Consider the following 19,409-nt stretch of genomic DNA (forward strand, 5'->3'; position numbering starts at 1 on the left):
CAAGTCTCCTAGATAGCTAGGAGTTGGCGGCAAGCATTCAAGGTTGTGAAGTGCCATGGTAAGTTTGTGAGGGCTTTGATCTTTCCTCCACAAGGAATAGTATCAATCTAGTGGATCCAGAAATGTGACTGAAAGAGACTCAGCCAGCTAGAGTACACTCCAGAGTGGTCGCTCACATCTTCCTCAATAAGGACGTAGGGTTCAAGTAGGAACCCAAACTTTGGTGAACAAATCACTTGTCTTCTTTATGTTTTAATTTGCAATATTTGTGTTTATCTCGGTCTACTTAGTTGTGCATGTTTATGAGTGCAGGTGCTTCGTGGACTTGCTATTAGACATCTCCAAACTGATATCTCAGTTATTTTACTTTTAATCCTTTTTTAATTTTATTTTAAAAGTAACCCACTATGTTTTATTTTTATTTTTAACCATTTTGCTCGTACCAACGCGCCTGGCGTGGCAAAATTACATTGTCGCGTCTTAGGCGTGACAAGATCGATACGTTGAACGACGATTTTCACGTGAAAAACTTGTCACATCACTCCTGTTGGCTTGACAGTTTTGTTGCCCTTCGAGAGTGGCGTGACAAGGCTCAACCTTAGAAAAATCATATATTTTTCATACGGGGTCGGATGAAGATTATTTTTATATAAAAACTGTAGAGCTCGATGAAATCTATAACTTTCTAGTTTTGAGTTTTTATATTTAAGATAGTTAAGATATTTTAAAAAATAACGTAAAGATTTAGCATCATAAATCATGTACAAACACTTATCGCTTTAAAAATAATATTTTTTTGTATGATATCAAATGAAGACACTTTCTATACGAAAGTTATAACTCTCAATGTAGAGAGCAAGGAGCTAGAAAAAGTATCTTATGCTATAGAAAGTTATAACTCTCGATGTAGAGAGCAACTCCTTCACTCCATGCATATATTTTTGTCACTTCTTAGAAAATTCTACGTAATCTTAAACGAAAGAACTATCAAACAGCCCAGTAAACCCAATAAGCCCAGCCCAGCCCAGCGCACGAGCTTTACAAGTCACCACGGCCACGCTCCTCCTCTTTCCTGTACCCCGCTCAGACCGAAATTTGAAATCCTCCTCCCAGTCTCCTCCTTCCACCGCCAGCGAACGAAGCAACCGCCGCCGCGTCATGGAGAAGATCTCCGTCGCCGTCCGCTTCCGCCCTCCCAACCCGGTGGACGCAGACTCCTCCCCGGCCGGCGCCGGCGGTGTCGGCGACCGCGAGTGGCGTATCGACGACACCCGCGTTTCCCTCCTCCACCGCGTCGCCGGTCCCGTACCTGGTGCCTCCTTCGCCTTCGGTACGGATTCCCCCTCCTCTTACGACCTCCCTCTCCTTCACTCTCGCTCTCGACCCCTAACCCCGCCCGCTCGTGCCTCCTACCTTGGGCTGCTTGGTCGGTTGGCTCCGCAGACCACGTGTTCGACGGTGCGGCGACCAACGAGCGGATCTACGGCACGCTCGTCCGGGAACTCATCGGCGCCGTCGTCGGCGGGTTCAACGGCACCGCCTTCGCCTACGGCCAGACCAGCAGCGGGAAGACGTTCACCATGAACGGCTCCGACGCCGACCCCGGCATCATTCCCCGCGCGGTCCGCGATGTCTTCGACACCGTGCGCCAGGTGCGTTGGTTGCTCGATTAACTGCTTCCTGAACAAGATGGTCGATTGTTAGATTGGTTGCTGCGATTGCTTCTGCTGCGCCTGAGTGATTTGTTGGGTTTGGGACTGTCTGGGTCAGGCCGACTACCGCGAGTTCCTCATCCGGGTGTCCTACATGGAGATCTACAACGAGGAGATCAACGACCTCTTGACAATTGAGGGCCAAAAGCTGCGGATTCATGAGAGCTTAGAGGTAAGTACTCCTTTGGACATTTTTTTCTTTGATTTCTGGTAGTTTTTTGTAACAATGAAAAAACTATTGTTGCCTATAGCGTGGAGTCTATGTGGCCGGTTTGCGGGAGGAGATCGTGAACAGCGCAGAGCAAGTGTTTGAGCTGCTCCAGCTTGGAGAAGGCACATTTCTGTCTACGTTTTATTTTTCATCAACTGCGAAACTTGTGTAACCGTTTGTCATTACTTCTTTATTGTTTTCAGCGAACAGGCATTTTGGAGAGACCAACATGAATGTGCGGAGCAGTCGGTCACACACTATTTTCAGAATGGTATAGAATTCTGAATTCCCAGTAGTTCTGTAATTGCAGCTGTTCCAAAACCATTTTCTGTAGCTGAATGGTAGCGATAACTAAATCAAGAATGTTCTGTTTATATTGGCCTCAGGTAATTGAGAGCAGTGGTAAGGACCAGGCAGACTGTGGGGATGCTATCCGCGTATCTGTTTTGGTATGTACTGCTCACTCTATACCCAGGTATCGTGTATGTAGTAAAAGTAAATCTGTAGAAAATATTGTGACTTACCCTTTTGTTTTACATTTAGAATTTGGTGGACCTTGCTGGGTCTGAAAGAATCATGAAGACAGGGGCAGAAGGGGTACGTTTGAATGAGGGGAAGTATATTAACAAGAGCTTGATGATTCTTGGGAATGTCATCAAGAAGTTGAGTGAGAATGGAAAACAAAGGTACTGTCTATAGAGTATTGCATAAAGTATCTCCCTCATGTGTTTCCCAAACCTATAACTTCCTTTAGGTGGACTGTGCTAAATTTGATGGAAAATCAATCTGGAGACGTACATGTTATTATGGTTATGATTGAGTTGTTATAGGCAAGGATCACCATTGATTGTTCTGTTTTATAAGCCAAATCCTAGGTAATTCTTGACTATATTTATGTAACCTTTCATCCTCCATAATTAATCCATTAATTCTGTGCCATATTCTCGCTTACAGTATACTTGTTATAATGTTTTAATTGATCCTATTACTGTCTTAGTGCCTCATAATGGTCAATACTGAGTCCACCTTCTGTCAACAGCTCAAGTGTTAGGATGTTTTTGTTAGTGTATTAAACTCCAATTCATTATCCAAAGTATAACTGGGAGCTTTCTTTATCATCTTTGGTGATTTTTGACCATTATAGTGTCTTTAGTGAAGAAACTGATACCTTCTCCACTTCTACTAGCTAGAGAAACATTTTGGTCTTGACAGTGTGCACTTCTGTACTGCAGTCAATCTACTCATTTATTCATTTCTGCAGTGATCTCATTATTGCCTTGAGTTTTTTTAGAGTTGTCTCTTATGGAGAGTTTTCAATCATTGTTTTATTCTTAATGAAAAAAGTTACTACCTTATGCAATGTTCAAAAAGACGACGCTAGGCGGTCGCCTGGGCGCGCTTACGCGCTGGGCGATGGGGTACCGCCTCGCCTAGGGGGGTAGGCGGGTACCTAGGCGGCTGCCCAACTGTTGCCGGCGAAAGGAGGCCAGATCTGCCAAGGCAGGGACGTGTCGGGGCGGCGCGGAGGTCGTGAGACGATGGGGGAGGAGCTAAGGTGAGGCAGCGGTGGCCGGTGGGGGAAGAGGTGGCGTCAGGCGGTGGCGGCGGGCAGATCCACCAAAGCAGGGACGAGTGGGGGCGGCGCGGACGTCAGGAGGCGGTGGGGGAAGGAGGTAACGTCGGCGGGGGCGGCGACGACCGGTGGGGAAGGAGGCGACGTCGGGGCGTTGGGCGATGGCGGCGGCATGGGCGAGCGACGGGCGAGCGCGAGCAGAGGCTGGGAGGGAGAGAGACGGGAATAGAGGCTGGGAGGGGAGGGGATAAGACTTGGACCAGACTTGGGAGACTTGGGCCGTTATTGGGCCTTCTCTTTTTCTCCACCACTGATCTGCTATTTTTTCTTTTTCTTTTAAGTATTTATGCATGTATTAGCTACCGCCTAGGAAAACGCCTTAAAACGCCTAGGCTCACCTAGGCCCGCCTAGGCGCTAGGCTATGGGTCACCGCCTAGAGAGCGCCTAGCGCCTTCTTGAACTTTGACCTTATGCAAGAAAAAGAAATAATTCATGTTACTTTTACTCTAGTTCAGAATGCAACGATCATATGATACTTCGTAAGATCTATGTTTAATGGTACTTAGGTGAATATTTTTATGCAGAGGGCACATTCCCTATCGTGATAGTAAGTTGACACGCATTCTCCAACCTGCACTTGGAGGCAATGCAAAGACATCTATCATCTGCACTGCTGCTCCTGAAGAGGTTTGTCTATACACTTGCATTTGTTGCATCTGGGCAAACTGTGTGATACCATATCTTCCTGTACTGACTAGTATTTTCTTCATTGTTGCACATTCTGAATAAAATGACATTTTACCTACAGATTCACATTGAGGAAACTAGAGGAACTCTTCAGTTCGCAAGTAGAGCAAAATGTATAAGCAATTGTGCCCAAGTAAATGAGGTATGTGTTAAATCTTATAAATAAAAATGCTTGAGCTATCTTAGTGATTGTTTTCAAGTAACTGAACTTATATTGTGAGTGTCCATAGATACATTGGTAGAATTTCTTTTTCATTTGTTTAAAGTGAAAATTTTATTCCAAAAATCTAGAATGTTTTCTTGTAAATGCTCTGATGCCAATCCAAATATTGCTCCTGCCTCTATGTTATTGCAGTAAGGATAGTCTATTAGTTTTAGTTGTTGGCATAGTTTATACTCCCTCTGTTCCAAATTATAAGTCGCTTTGACTTTTTTGATACATCTATTTTGCTATACATCTAGATATAATGTATGTCTAGATACATAGCAAATTCGATGTACCAAAAAAGACAAAGCGACTTATAATTTGGAATGGAGGGAGTAAGTAGCAAGAGAACCTAACTTGGCCACTTCTGTGCAGATTCTAACTGATGCTGCTTTGCTGAAGAGGCAAAAGTTGGAAATAGAAGAACTTCGTAAAAAACTGCAGGTAGCTGCTGTTTGGTTGGTATTGCTCTCCATAAGAGTAGGTATTTGAGTCTTGATTTATGTTTCATGAAATTCAGGGTTCCCATTCTGAAGGGTTGGAGCAGGTTGTACTAAAACTACGGAATGACATGCACAAGGTGTGTAAACACCAACGGCTATAATTAAACCTCATTTCTCAGTGAATCATGATTATTCTTCATATTGAAGGCGCATCAAAGAACTATTTTTTTAACTTGTATAAATAAACTGCAACTTTAGTAACTACATAATAAAGCTATCTGGGTTCTTTTATGTAGTCTGAACTTGAGCGTGATCGACTGGCTATGGAACTTGAAGACGAAAGAAAGTTACGAATGACTCTAGAACAACATTTGACTGAGCAACAGAAGAAGCTAGAGGCCATATCGTCAGACCACTTTACCGATTCAATCCAGGTATATTTGATGGAGAAGAAGCATGGTAACAAATCGTGATTTCAGTTTTGTATGGAAGCTAAAAGCTGTCCACACAGCACATTTCATTGATGGTCCATGTCTGTCACCATATTCACTCTCTTCATTCCATCTTACTTTTAATATGCAAGTCCCTGGTGATAATGAAATTATATGTTTGCCTTTTGCAGCTGGATGCTCTGAAAACTCCAGATTCGAAGTCTGTACCAGATGGCTTTGTTGCCTGTCGCTCACGTTATTCACAAGATGTTGAGTTCAGCCCAATACCTGAAGATTTGGATAATATCGCTCACGAAGATCTATGGACATGTCTGAACAAAGGTTGCGTTACTGATCTTGACATGCTTGAGATGACACCTGGTCTCAAACGTGAGGCATCCTTTCTACAAGATACACCATCAGTAAGTTTTTCTCTTTTCCTGCATCATTTGCCCTTATCTGTTTGTTTACAAATATTTTAGGCCGTCCATATTTACAAATATTTTAGGCTGTCCATATTTTAGCCTACCCCAACTTGTTTGGGACATAAAGGCTTTGTTGTTGTTGTTGTTGTCCATATTTATAGAACTCAACAGATTTTTGTGAATTTTATCTCAAGAAATTGATTAAGACGTGCTCCTCATCTAAGCACACCGTACCCAGTCCAAGTTGCTGTGGTTCATCTGTGACCCACATACTCTGCAAAAAAAAGTGATTAAGACATTAATTGTTACAAAAATAGAGTAACAGACTACCAATCAGGAACAAGATAACTTTGTATTCAATTGGGCTTGAACTTGGGTGGGGTTTGGTATTAACACCCATATCTCCCACCAACCTAGCTAGGATAAATTCTCATTTAGATAAAAATAAACCATAAAGGGATACACAAACTAAAGCTAGTTGACAAGAACTTTGTCCAACTGGCAACTGCTACTGCTTATTATTCTTCGAAGCTGCAAATCAACACCATCCCGTGGCACCATTCAAATCTTAGTAATGCATAGCATAAATGCTAATCTTTGGAACCTAATGGCTGCTCATGCTAAACTAGCAAAATGGTACTATCTCTCTAATATATTCATGCTCATCACGGACGACGGGGAATTGTTACCTAGAGATATATTTGCAGAACGGGAATCCACAAACTATGCTTTCAGATTGTTGTGAAACTCTAGAGGTTTGGGCTTTCGATTGATTAAACGTAGATTCAGTGCATATGCCAAGGATTCTATCTACTCATATTTGACTGGATTTTGCTGTTAAATTTAATTACAGCCCATTTATCCATATGGTAACCTATCTTTCCTACTTTCCTCTAATGTTCAATATTTGTCGCAAGCTAGATATATTAGGTATATCTTTGCCATTGCACACTTCATGCTTGAAAATCAAATTGGGTCTTTTATCAATTATCACCAAACCCAATTTCATATATGCCCATGCGCTGACTCACTATGTAACAGGCAACATAAGCAACAGTTAGATCTTTTGTGTCTTACTTACTTATCTGCCGTTACTTGCCAAGCGAGCATAGGGTAGTTATAAGCTCTCAATCCAACAAGAGACTGCTTCAGTGTCTTGAGTCTGTAGCAGCTAGTCGGCAGAGTACATCAGGGATTCAGGGTAAATGTCTTATAAAAATGTATAATATTCATCAGGGTAATCCGTCTGAGGTCTGGATGGTTTTGATAAATTTGCCTCCATATATTACTAGGCCTCTAGCTTAAGAAGATTGAACAGTTCTAATAATTAATTGCTTATATTTCATAAAAGAGATTGAGAAACTAGTTTACCCTTCTGTTTCAGTTCAAATTTGGTTTCTGTTTGGATAAGGAATATGTTGGAATTGAGAAATGATTTGCCTATTTCTGTCATTTTTTGCTCTGCTTGCAGGCTGTGCCATTGGATGAACCTACTGATACCAGATGCCAGAGGTTAGAAAAGGAGTGCATCTCTGATCGGCAAAAGCTTGAGGAATCAAAGGCAAGATGCTCCACTCTCGAGAAAGAGTGTGACGTGCTGAGGGACGAGAACTTGTCCCTGCAACAGGAGCTCTCCGAGTCCAAGCGGCAGGCTGACAGCCTCTTGGCCGAGAAGCAGGCGCAGCTGGATGACTTGAGGGCGAAGTGTGCAGCGCTCGAGAAGGATCTCTACACCGCCAGGCAGGAGGCCCACCGCCTCGCCACTGAGAAGCAGGAGCTGGCTGGGGAGCTGGGCACAGAGAGGCAGAAGTTGGATGAGCTGAAGCAGGATATCCGGGTGATCAGCCGCGGCTTCTTGCAGCGGGAAGGGCAGCTCACGTCGCTCTACACCAAGTCCAAGGCCATCCTGGAGAACTGCAAGACCTCCCAGGTAGCTACTCTGCCTTGACGGTTTCAGTGAGACCGCGTGCACAGCTGCTGCTGGCTAAAGATAAAATCTCTGTGCTTCTGCAATCCTTCTTGCTTGCAGATCATGATCATGAGTTTGTGTGTTGGGTCTCTGTTATGTGAAAAAGTTCAGTGGAATATCGGCAGGCTGCGTTTGCCATTAGTTTTCTGTGAGCTTCAAATATTGTATGAGCTGTGAACGTGCCATGTAATATCATAAATGAGTATCAGACTTGCCATGAGTTTAAAACACATAGCATTACCTGTATCTACTATATGGTTTGGAGAAAACGGCTTGCAATTCCCCTTTTACCTACCATTCCTTGGGTAAAAAAACATGAAGCCGTTTTTGACTATAGACGGTCTTTGAGGTGATTGACTACAACTTATCAGTCTGTTCGGTTTGCTGGTTCGTATCGTTGCTGGTTCGTGAAGAAGTACTGCTAGCTGGTTTGTGCGAGAGAAAAATATTGTTCCGACTGAAAATTTATGATTGTTTACGACAAGCCACAACAAAACGAACAGACTGTATATTAGAATATAACACTAAACTATGATGTTGGCTACTGCAAAATAAAAAGACCATAGGGGGCAGCATTTTTATGTTCCAATCGACATATTAAAAAGGCTAATGGTATGCCCGCACAAGTACTAAGAGCAAGGTTAATAATTACAGCCGATCGCTAGCTGTAAGGTTCTTTGTAGTCTTCTCGTAGTCCACCTATATACTAGTTAGGTCTTCACTATTGATACATGACGCACTTGTCCCTCTCACAAAGTTTCTCAGTTCTCGTGCCTAGCCGGCTGTAAGCTTATAGCCCGTTTCTCTTCTCTCCTCCACCTCAGCGTTTAGCTAGCTTATAGTTTGTTATTATACTTACTCTAAGCTAACCCTACAAAGGTCGGTAGAGGCTCAAACAACACATCTGTACGTTACAAGATTCCCATTCACCCATCTGTGCCTATCAAAAGTATCGATTCAAGACTCAGATCTTCACTCTGGAATCAACAACATCGATTCGGAATGGACATTGTTTTGTTTGGTCTTGTCAGCCGGACACTCGCCTGTATTCGAAGCTGCTTTAATCTCAAGATAGTACTCATTAAATTTCTCCTTCCGAGCAAGAGTAGCATCGTATAATCCATTAAAAGAAATATGCCATTTAATGCTTCCATGCTCTGGGAGAGTAAGCATGTTTGTTAAAGTCTCAATAATTCGGCTTTTTAAAACTGAAGCCGAATTGTGAATATTAATCTCTACACATGGTGTTGAATTTTCATTGATTCGACTATGGTTACTAGTAACACGTGAAGCCGAATCATGAATATTAGTATTTGAATATCTTGTTGAAGAGCAACATGTGAACCGAATCATGAGTTTTAGCACTCGAATGCCTTGCTGAAATTTCATTAATTTGTCCATAGTTATTAGTGAGGCCGAATTATGAGCACTAGCATTTGCGTATGATGCCAAATTTGTATGTAGAATACAAAGAGTCTCTAAAAAAAAAAGAGTCAAAGACCAATATACAGTGCGAAGTACCATTATCAGTAGTATAGTGCCACAACATACAAACTTAACGTTTGGATTGTAATGTATATGGGTTCAGCCAAAAAAAAACAAATAAGAGTTCTTCTCATTTCGATTAGGTCCACTGCTCCACTATACTCCATGCTGATGAAAATGGTTGTCGAATTACATAAAGAAGCTTTGGCAACTGATGAACGAGTAACAGATTCTAAATTCCCGGCCGGGCTGCATGCCGGCGATCGAACATGTCCTGGGCTCACGGGTCAGGAGTCCAGCGCCGGAGAGTATCTAGGCCTCGGGCGCGGGCACAGTCAGCGACAAACGTCGAGAACGAGGCCGACAACGAGTACGCCTCTCGGGCGCGGGCACAGTCAGCGACAAACGTCGAGAACGAGGCCGACGACGAGTAGGCCTCGGGCGCCGGCATCGCGGACTGACGTCTGCAACGACGCTGACGACGAGTTTACCAGGTTCATTATGCTGACCCAGTACTTCTTCTCCTCCTCCGTCTGCTCCTGGATCAAGGAGTCGTCGAGAAGCATGCCCGCGAACGCTGCCGCAGCGATGTCTGCATCAGCGACATCGACAACGTGATCTCCCCACTGCTGCTGAAGATGATCCTTGCGCGCCTCCTCGTGCGCCTGCATGGGCTGCGGCATGGCGGCGCGCGCGGCCGCAACCGCGGCGCGGAGATCCTCGAGGACCGAGGCCTGCGCCGCGCTCTGGGAGAAGATCAACGTCGACGTCGGCGAGTCGAGGCGGTGCGCCGCGGCAGGTCTGGGCATCTGTAGCGGCGCCGAGACGGCGGCGATGTCTGCGTCAGCGACATCGACAACCTGATCTCCCCACTACTGCTGAAGATGTTCCTTGCGCGCCTCCTCGTGCGCCGGCATGAGCTTCGGCATGGCGGCGCGCACGGCCGCAACCACGGCGCGGAGCTCCTCCAGGACCAAGGCCTGCGCCGCGCTCTCGGAGAAGATCAACGTCGAGGTCAGCGAGTCGAGGTGGTGCGCCGCGGTGGGTCCGGGCATTTGCAGCGGCGACGAGACGACGGTGATGTCCGCCTTAGCGACATCAACAAACTGATCTCCCTAGTGCTGCTGAAGATGATCCTTGCGCGCCTCCTCGTGCACCTGCATGAGCTGCGGCATGGCGGCGCGCGCGGTCGCACCCGCGGCGCGGAGCTCCTCCAGGATCGAGGCCTGCGCCGCGCTCTCGTAGAAGATCAACGTCGACGTCGGGGAGTCGAGGCGGTGTGCACCGCGGCAGGTCAGCCTGTTCGGGAGGCCGTAAACGATCGTGGATTATTTACTGCTAGCTGGTTTGATATGAGAGAAAAACACTGTTTCTGGCTAGAAATTTACGATCGAACAGGCTGCGGGTATCTGCAGTGGCGCCGAGACGGACGCGGACGCGCACCTCGGCCTCGAGCCTCACGTCTCCCACTGCACCGTGTGGGCCTTGGCGTGCTGCGCGCCCGCTCAACTACAGTGGACTTTGGTCCACAGCGACGGAGCCGGGCTCCTCATTTTTTTTACAAGACGCCGGGCTCATTGAATCATTGAATGGCAAGCTTGAATGCCGAATCATGAGGGAAAAAAGAAAGCAAAATTCCAGGAAGAACCTCCCGTGTCATATGCATTGATGGATCAACTCACGCAAGCTCAGCAGTAGGAGTTGGACAGGCAAAAGATGAACAATGCAGTACGATACTCGACTCTACTACTACTGCTGCTGTACTAGAGGACAAGTTTACATGCATAGCTCCTTTTGTATGGATATACTACCAATGCTAAGGTTCAAATTTTAGAAAACAACTCTACGAGCAGCTTTTTCGTGAAGCTGAACTGTTTCTGTCTACACAACAATCATGCGTTTTATGCAGTTTCAACACATTAATTTTTTTACACCATAGAATTAAGACCCAACAGGCTCCGGTCTCCTTCTACCTCCCGCCTTCTTCTACCTCCAGCCTTCTTCTACCTCCAGACAATCACAAATCACAAGATCACAGATCCACAGTTCACAAGAAACAATTTTTTTTCTATGCAAGGACAAAAAAAAAAATGTTCACAGTCGGCAGCAGAGGTAACAGCAAGCACCAAGGAGGAGCATCGTAAGTCGGACCTGAACGCGTGAGCGGCGTGGCCTCCATCACGTCGACGACCCGCTCCTTGGAATGCTATCCCGCGACGAGCACAAGGCCGAGAAGACAGTTGAAAAGAGAGAGGGACAAAAAAATCCATGTGTTTTTTTTATGCTGAAACACATGTGTGTTGTATAGTATTTCTGTTTGGAAAAATGTTTGACTAAACAGCTTCGCGCACGGCTAAGATAATAAAATTACCATAATACCCTTAGCTTTCCTTTTTCTTCTCTATTTTTCTCTCTTGTTCTTGGTACTGTTTTTCTTCCGCATCGACCCAACGACCACGACCTCGCCTCTGCGAGCCCCCACGGTAGAGGCTCGCGCCCCAAGCGGTGGCGCCCCTCCTAGCTGCTTGGCCAATCACGCCCCTCGTGTCTGTTGCTGCGGAGCCTGCGCCTGGCTCGGAGGTGGTGCCGCCTGTGCCCAGGCCCGGCAAACGGTGCCTACGAAGCCGTTTGCCCTGTTCGCTTGACATATAATCCGTACTTTTCAGCTTGTTTTTTCAGCTGGAACAGTATTTTCCTCTCAAAACAAATCAGCCGGAACAGTGTTTCAGCTTATTTTTTTAGCGAAGCGAACGGGGCCTTTAGCTTCATCCCACCCCATCCCATTGTGAGAGCAATAAAAATGAGCTTCTCCCACAAAACTGTTTTTGAAAACACCCGTTTAGCAAAAATCAGCTCACAACAGCTCATGAAACTATTGGTGAAGCTGTACCAAACAAGACCCTTATCATCGTAAGTGTGCAAGACTAGGGCATGGGATGGATGCTAGTGAGTTCTTGACCTGCCGGCCTGCTGCTCGAGCTAACAGTCAAAATACTGAATTCCGGGTGCAGCCGTGCAGGTGTACTAGCCGGCCGGTGCTAGGACAGTGATATCCGTTGATGGAGTCCAGCCCTCACCTGTTGCCGAGCAGCGCGTGGAGCCAGATGATGGTCTGCTCCTCCTCCAGGCTGAACTTGCCGCGCTTGATGTCCGGCCGCAGGTAGTTCGTCCACCGGAGGCGGCAGCTCTTGCGGCACCGCTGCAGCCCTGCCACGACCAGCATTCGCATGCATGTCACCGTGAGTTAGGAAGCAGCGAAACAAAATAGCGTAGCCGAACGCTGCTGGACGACTATGATTACTAGTATCTTGCGAGCTCACCGGCTTTGGCGGGCAGCGAGCGCCAGCAGCCGTGGCCGTGCTGCTCAATGTAGGCGAGCAGCTTCTGGTCCTCCTCCCGCGTCCATGGCCGCGCGCCGCCTGGGTCCCACTGCACTGAGCCTGCGCAGCGCAGCAACACAACACAACCCTCGCCTGATCCTCCTCTCGCGCGGCCTCACAGCAATTCATTTCAGCCTCGCTCCTGCTCCTTCCTCTTAATAATACCTCAAGAGGATGAGGGCAATTGACTGCTGGGGATCCTCCTTTCCTTCTGGAAGCAGGCCGGGCGGGGCGGTGTGAGTGACTAGGAGGGCAGCGCAGCAGCAATTGCCACTGAGTAGTGCCAAAGCGAGGAAGGGACACACTGATCACCAAGGTCGGTGTGAGGCATAAATAGAGTAGAGGAAGGGAAGGGCATAGGGTACGTGTATGTTTGTATGCGCATACGATTGTACTATTAACTCGCAAAGAATTAATTATTTGTTTCGATGGACAGTTCCATACTTGTGCCACTGAAACTTTGTTTGGCTAATGATGTGTAATATATTCTGATTCCAAGAGTGTAGTTGTTAGACTGTTGTAGTGTTTGGATTGGTGTTTAGTTGGCACTGTTCTAGGGTTTGACTTGCTGGGTTTGGACCGGTGTCTAGGTTGGACTGTTCTAAGTACATTTAGCTTTAAGTTTGTCATTTGAAGTTAATTTGCAGTGATTAGTTAATGCATGGTTTTCGTGTGTATGTATAGAGATGATTTATAGTGATTAAGTTTTTTCTAGGGTTTGACTTAATGGGTTTGCATGATTATAGTGATGATTTGCAGGAGGATACTTGGACGCTGTTGTAGGGTACATGAAAATTGTTGAACTACTTTGTAACACTATTTGTTGATAACTTTGATTGCAGGTTCAATGGCGCTTTGACATAATAAGCAGTTCTTGCATTATCCGAAAGATCATGGTGCCTCCGGTCCTTTCCTACCAGCACTACCTACACCCTTATATGACTCTGGCATATCGGCCTTTACGAAGTAGTCAAGGCATCCAGAGTCCGCTGGCCGTGCTTTCTACTATTGTCAACTTCAGTGTGCTCCAACACTTGATGCATATATAAAGGATGCAACTTCTTTAGGTGGATCGATGGCCATGAAATGTTCGATCTGATGATTAGGCTATTTCCTTACTACCCTGGAAGAGCTGGCCATATGCTGAGTTTGTTCGTTGGGTTCCGTCGCTAGACACTACTACACAAATGATTTTGCTAGAACTGCCCAAACATTAACCGAGGCCTTTACAAAATCCAACTGCCTCAGTTAATGCTTGGGATTAACGGAGGCGGTCATTTTTATTAACCGAGGCGATCACAAATTGATGGCCTCGCAAAATAGATTTACGGAGGCGGTTAAAAAATAACGGTCTCCTAAAATCTATTAACGCCTCCAAAAATCACGTCATTTTCAGAGGTTGTCCTCTTAAAAGGCCCGCCTGGGAAAATATAGATGAGGCCCAGCAAAAGCCCATATCAGTCAACCTATCAGGCTTATATATATACAAGGAGTTAGGGTTTCACTCACTCATTTCTCCCTCCCTCAGCCCTCTCTCCCTTTCTCCCTCAGCCGATCCATCTCTGCCCCATCTCTCTCTTCCACTCTCTTTCTCACTGCACCGGCCGATGTAGGTGGGCAGCCATCCAGGGTGGCGCAGGCGCGGGCGGCTGTCCAAGGCGGTGCAGATCTCGTGCCCGGTGGCGGTGGCGTGGATCTCTTGCCCGGCTCCCTCTCACCACCGACGACCCTCTGCTCCTCCTCTCCCGAATCCGACGACCGTGGATGGGCTGCATGGGCTGCGCGGAGGAGCCTCGACGTGGAGCGCTGGCGTGGAGCCCCGGTGTGGGTGTAGTGGATCCAGCGTCTCTGACCTGCATCTCTGGCGGATCCAGCGTGGGTGTAGTGGATTCGGCGTCTCCAACTTGCGTCTTCGATGAAGACGCAATGGATCAAGAATCTTCGGCAACGACGTAATGGATCTGGCGTGGGCACAACGGATCCGGCAGTGGGAGGCTGTATCCAACGATGGGCGGCCGGATCCCGGTGCTGCGCGTGGTCTGGCAAGGATGAAGGCACCGGCGAGCAGCTGCGGCCGTGGCTGCGCGTGGATGGGCTCGCCAGGCTTGTCCATGGGTTTTCTTTTTTTGTTTTTTTATTTGATTTATCGAGGCGGACATTTGACCCGCCTCGGTAAATATTGATTTACCATGACCTTTGGTCAGAGGTAGTTGTGATGCCTGTCTCGGTTAATCCATTCTTCCTACCTCGGTTAAGTTTATAGTAGTAGTGAGAAAACCCTCCTAAAATGGTAGAGCAAGAGAATATTGACGCTAGTTTCAACAGTCTAGCCAATCCTCCTTGTTGTCGCTGTGGAGTGTCAGCGGTGAAAGGACCTAATGGCTAAGGGGGGGGGGGGGGTGAATAGCCTATTAAAAATTTCAATAACAACACTTAGCAAACCGGTTAGAAAAATATGAGGAGAAGCGAGTGTTGCGCTAGCCTACTAAAAATGCAAGCCGTCTACCACAATTCTAGTTTCTATAGTCTCTATCCACACAATGGCTATGCCACTACACTAAGTTAGTGTGCTCTTAAAGGCTAACTAAAGAGCCACACTAACCAAACTAACAAGCTCTCACGACTAGCTACACTAAAGAGCTTGACAACTAGTTTGTGGTAATGTAAAGAGAGAGAGAGAGCAAGATGGTTATACTGCCGAGTCGAGGAATGAACCAATCGATCACAAGAATGAATGCCGATGAAGACCAATCACCTCGGAATCAAATGATAACATAATGATTTTTTACCGAGGTTCACTTGCTTGCCGGCAAGCTAGTCCTCGTTGTGGCGATTCACTCACTTGGAGGTTCACGCGCTAATTGGCATCACACACCAAACCCTCAATAAGGTGTCGCACAACCAACACAAGATGAGGATCACACAAGCCACGAGCAATCCACTAGAGTACCTTTTGGCTCTCCACCGGGGAAAGGTCAAGAACCCCTCACAATCACCACGATCAGAGCCGAAGACAATCACCAACCTCCGCTCGACGATCCTCGCTGCTCCAAGCCATCTAGGTGGCGGCAACCACCAAGAATAACAAGCGAATACCGCAGCGAAACACGAACACCAAGTGCCTCTAGATGCAACACACTCAAGCAATGCATTTGGATTCACTCCCAATCTCACAAAGATGATGAATCAATGATGGAGATGAGTGGAAGGGCTTTGGCTAAACTCATGAGGTTGCTATGTCAATGCAAATGGCCAAGAGAGTGAGCTTGAGCCGGCCATGGGGCTTAAATAGAGAGCCCCCATGAATAGAGCCCTTGGCTCCTCTGTCCAGTGAAACACGGGCTGATCGGATGCGCCGATCAGGTTGACTGGACGCAGGACCCCAGCGTCCGATCGTCCGAAGCTCGCCACATGTCATCAGCCTCAAATGCTGAGCGCCCGATCTTTATGGCTAGTCTGCTTCACGCCACGTGTTAAGTTGCGACCGGACGCACTGCTTAAAGTGATCGGACGCTCCATCACTGGAGTTCGGTCGTTTCCAGTAAGGATCTAGAGATGCAAAATCATGACCAAACACGTCCGGTCCACCATGACCGGACACGCTGGTGTGTCCGCTCCTCCTCCTCTTCTCTACGCGTCGCCACATCAGCAGGATTAGACACTGAACAGTGTTCAGCCATAGTTGGGTCACCTACGTCTGGTCTCAGGCCGAGAGTAGCCCGAGCACACCACTGATTTTATAAATGACCGGACGCTGCTCCCCCGAGTCCGGTCACCACGTGACCAGCGTCCGGTCATTGTTTTTCAGTGACTATCACCTCCTTCACCTCACCAACTTCTCCACCCTTGCTCAAATGTGCCAACGACCAAGTGTATCACCTTGTGCACATGTGTTAGCATATTTTCACAAATATTTTCAAGGGGTTAGCACTCCACTAGATCCTAAATGCATATACAATGAGTTAGAGCATCTAGTGGCACTTTTATAACTGCATTTCGATCCGAGTTTCACCCCTCTTAATAGTACGGCTATCGATCCTAAGTGTGATCACACTCGCTAAGTGTCTCGATCACTAAACCAAAAAGCTTCTATCAATTTCACCTTTGCCTTGAGCTTTTTGTTTTTTTCTTTCTTCTTTTCCAAGTCCTAGCACTTGATCATCACCATAGCATCACCATCATCATGATCTTCACTGTTGCTTCATCACTTGGAATAGCGCTACCTATCTTATAATCACTTTGATAAACTAGGTTAGCACTTAGGGTTTCATCAATTCATCAAAACCAAGCTAGAGCTTTCAATCTCCCCCTTTTTAGTAATTGATGACAACCCTTTCACAAAGATATGAATTGAAATTCATTTGAATCCATGTTGCTTTCCCAAGTATATTTACTACGTGTAAAAGGATATGGACAAGTTTCATGAACCCCATATGGTAGCAATTGCTCCCCCTACATATGTGCTAAGAGTTTGGATTGTAGCTTGCACATATGCTTAGATAGGAAATATAGGAGACAATGTCTACTAAATGATGCTAAGGTATAAAAGATGGACCTTTGAAGCGTGATACCAATCGGAGTGCACCAATATACCATCCTTTGCATCATTAGTAACTAGACATACACAAAAACTAGAATACCCCATGAGATCAACATTAGAAGCAAGGGTCTAGTTTCCATAAAATGAACATAAGTCTAGTTTCTTAACCTATGAATGCTAGTTTTTCATTTCATCATTCAAACCTACAACCATGGTTAGCTTGATACCACTTGGAAACACTCATAAATGAAATCACTAGATAACCTATGCATGCTAGATTTTCATTTCATCATTCAAACCTATAACTAGCATACACCACACAAGCATGAATATTGAAATTTAAAACTTGTGCCATGCAAGAAAACATATGAAATGCATATTCAAATGCACCATACAAGTTCATGAGCTTGCTCCCTCTACTTGTGTGCTCAGAATTTTAATTGATCCCTTTCCTTTATCATATTTCTCCCCTTATGTCAAGTTCTCCCCCTATCACTTGTATCTTTATTTCTCTCCCCTTTGTATTGTCTTTTCACTATCTTTGTGCACTATTTCTCCCCCTTTGTCATCAATGACCACAAAGGTTCAAAATGTAGATAGGTTGAGATTATCAATGTCAATCAATGGGGTGAGGATCATTTTCCCAAATTTGGTCCAATCTAGATCATTTGCCAAAGATTTTTAACTTGGTTTGATCCAAGGACAAGCTTCTTCACACCTCCAAATAAGGGTTATCTTGTACCATGTTGAGTTAAACACTTATAGCTCATTTTCTAGATCAAACACTAGGTTTACAAGCCCACAAACATGTCATATACTACCACTAGACCAAATTAAGCATAGAAGCAATAGTGGTACCATACAAACATCAAAATAATTTGATTTTCATGAATGAGCCTATTAAATGTGAAAGATGACTAGATGCACTAAACATGTCCTTAGCAAGGATGCATGCCATGCCAATCAACTTTTACCTTGGATTGCTCGAAGGAGAGGCATGTGATATAAGTGGGGGTGCATCAACACATATTTGAGAAATTCAATATGTTCAACTCATTCCTTAGCTTGCAAAATCTTTTCTCATCCCATGACTTAGTGAATATATCGGCAAGTTGATCTTCGGTGCCTACACTCTCAATGCAAATCTCCCCTTTTTATTGGTGATCTCTTATGAAATGGTGGCGGACATCAATGTGCTTCGTTCTTGCATGTTGAACCAGATTGTTGGTTAAATTGATTGCACTCTCATTGTCACATAGCAATGGCACTCTCTTGAACTTGATTCCAAAGTCACTCAAAGTCGCCTTCATCCAAAGTATTTGTGCACAACAACTACCGACGAATATATATTCAGCTTCGGCGGTTGATAATACAACACTATTTTTCTTCTTTGATGACCATGAAACTAGTGATATTCCCAACAATTGACATGTACCCGAGGTGCTCTTCCTTTCAACCTTGCATCCCGCATAATCCGAGTCGGAGTAACCAACTAGCTCAAACTTTGCTCCTTTGGGATACCACAAACCAACATTTTGTGTATGCTTCAAGTACCTCAATATTATCTTTGTAGCCTTCAAATGACTTTCTCTTGGTGAGGCTTGAAATCTTGCACATGCATACACTAAACATGACATCCAGCCTTGATGCAGTCACATAGAGTAGGCTTCCAATCATAGACCGATATAATTTTTGATCCACCATATTGCCACTTGCATCACTATCCAAATTTCCATTTGTCCCCATTGGTGTGCTAATGGCTTTGCTATCACTCATGCCAAACTTCTTGAGCATGTCTTTGATGTACTCACCTTGAACTCACGAATGCACCATTCTTCAATTGCTTGATTTGAATACCAAGGAAGTAACTTAACTCTCCGATCATGGACATTTCAAACTCATTAGCCATCATCTTTCTAAATTCTTCACAAAAGTCTTGATTGGTTGATCCAAATATGATGTCATCAACATAGATTTGCAACACAAATGAATCTTTGCCAATCTTATTGGTAAAAAGAGTGGTGTCAACCTTGCCCATCATGAACCCTTTAGAGAGTAAGAAGTCCCTCAATCTCTCATACCATGCTCTAGGTGCTTGCTTCAAGCCAGACAATGCCTTCTTCAACTTGTACACATGGTCGGACTTCTTGTCATCTTCAAAACCGGGAGGTTGCTCAACATATACTTCTTCATTGATGTAACCATTGAGAAATGCACTCTTGACATCTATTTGATAGAGCTTGATGTTATGGGCACAAGCATAGGCTAATAAGATTCTAATTGCTTC

General features: G+C 45.4%; 1 protein-coding gene across 1 annotated transcript; it reads left to right on the forward strand.

Moving 5' to 3' along the window:
• Positions 1–1,095: 1,095 nt before the first annotated feature.
• Positions 1,096–7,909, forward strand: LOC136482398 (kinesin-like protein KIN-7L). Its single transcript, XM_066479609.1, has 14 exons — positions 1,096–1,330; positions 1,444–1,652; positions 1,771–1,884; positions 1,964–2,045; positions 2,127–2,194; positions 2,310–2,372; positions 2,467–2,609; positions 4,082–4,184; positions 4,306–4,386; positions 4,825–4,893; positions 4,970–5,029; positions 5,189–5,326; positions 5,515–5,745; positions 7,220–7,909. Exons 1-14 carry the CDS (start codon positions 1,159–1,161, stop codon positions 7,694–7,696), a joined length of 2,010 nt encoding a protein of 669 aa, XP_066335706.1. The 5' UTR covers positions 1,096–1,158; the 3' UTR covers positions 7,697–7,909.
• The last annotated feature ends 11,500 nt before the right edge of the window (positions 7,910–19,409 follow it).

This window comes from Miscanthus floridulus, chromosome 9, assembly GCF_019320115.1.
Source record: "Miscanthus floridulus cultivar M001 chromosome 9, ASM1932011v1, whole genome shotgun sequence".
Taxonomy (NCBI): domain Eukaryota; kingdom Viridiplantae; phylum Streptophyta; class Magnoliopsida; order Poales; family Poaceae; genus Miscanthus; species Miscanthus floridulus.

Excerpts from the sequence above, each read along its gene's own strand:
- LOC136482398 (XM_066479609.1), top strand. The coding sequence starts at position 1,159 with ATGGAGAAGATCTCCGTCGCCGTCCGCTTCCGCCCTCCCAACCCGGTG. Across the intron at positions 4,185-4,305 it reads GCACTGCTGCTCCTGAAGAG|ATTCACATTGAGGAAACTAG; the intron begins GTTTGTCTATAC and ends TTTTACCTACAG. Across the intron at positions 4,387-4,824 it reads ATTGTGCCCAAGTAAATGAG|ATTCTAACTGATGCTGCTTT; the intron begins GTATGTGTTAAA and ends ACTTCTGTGCAG.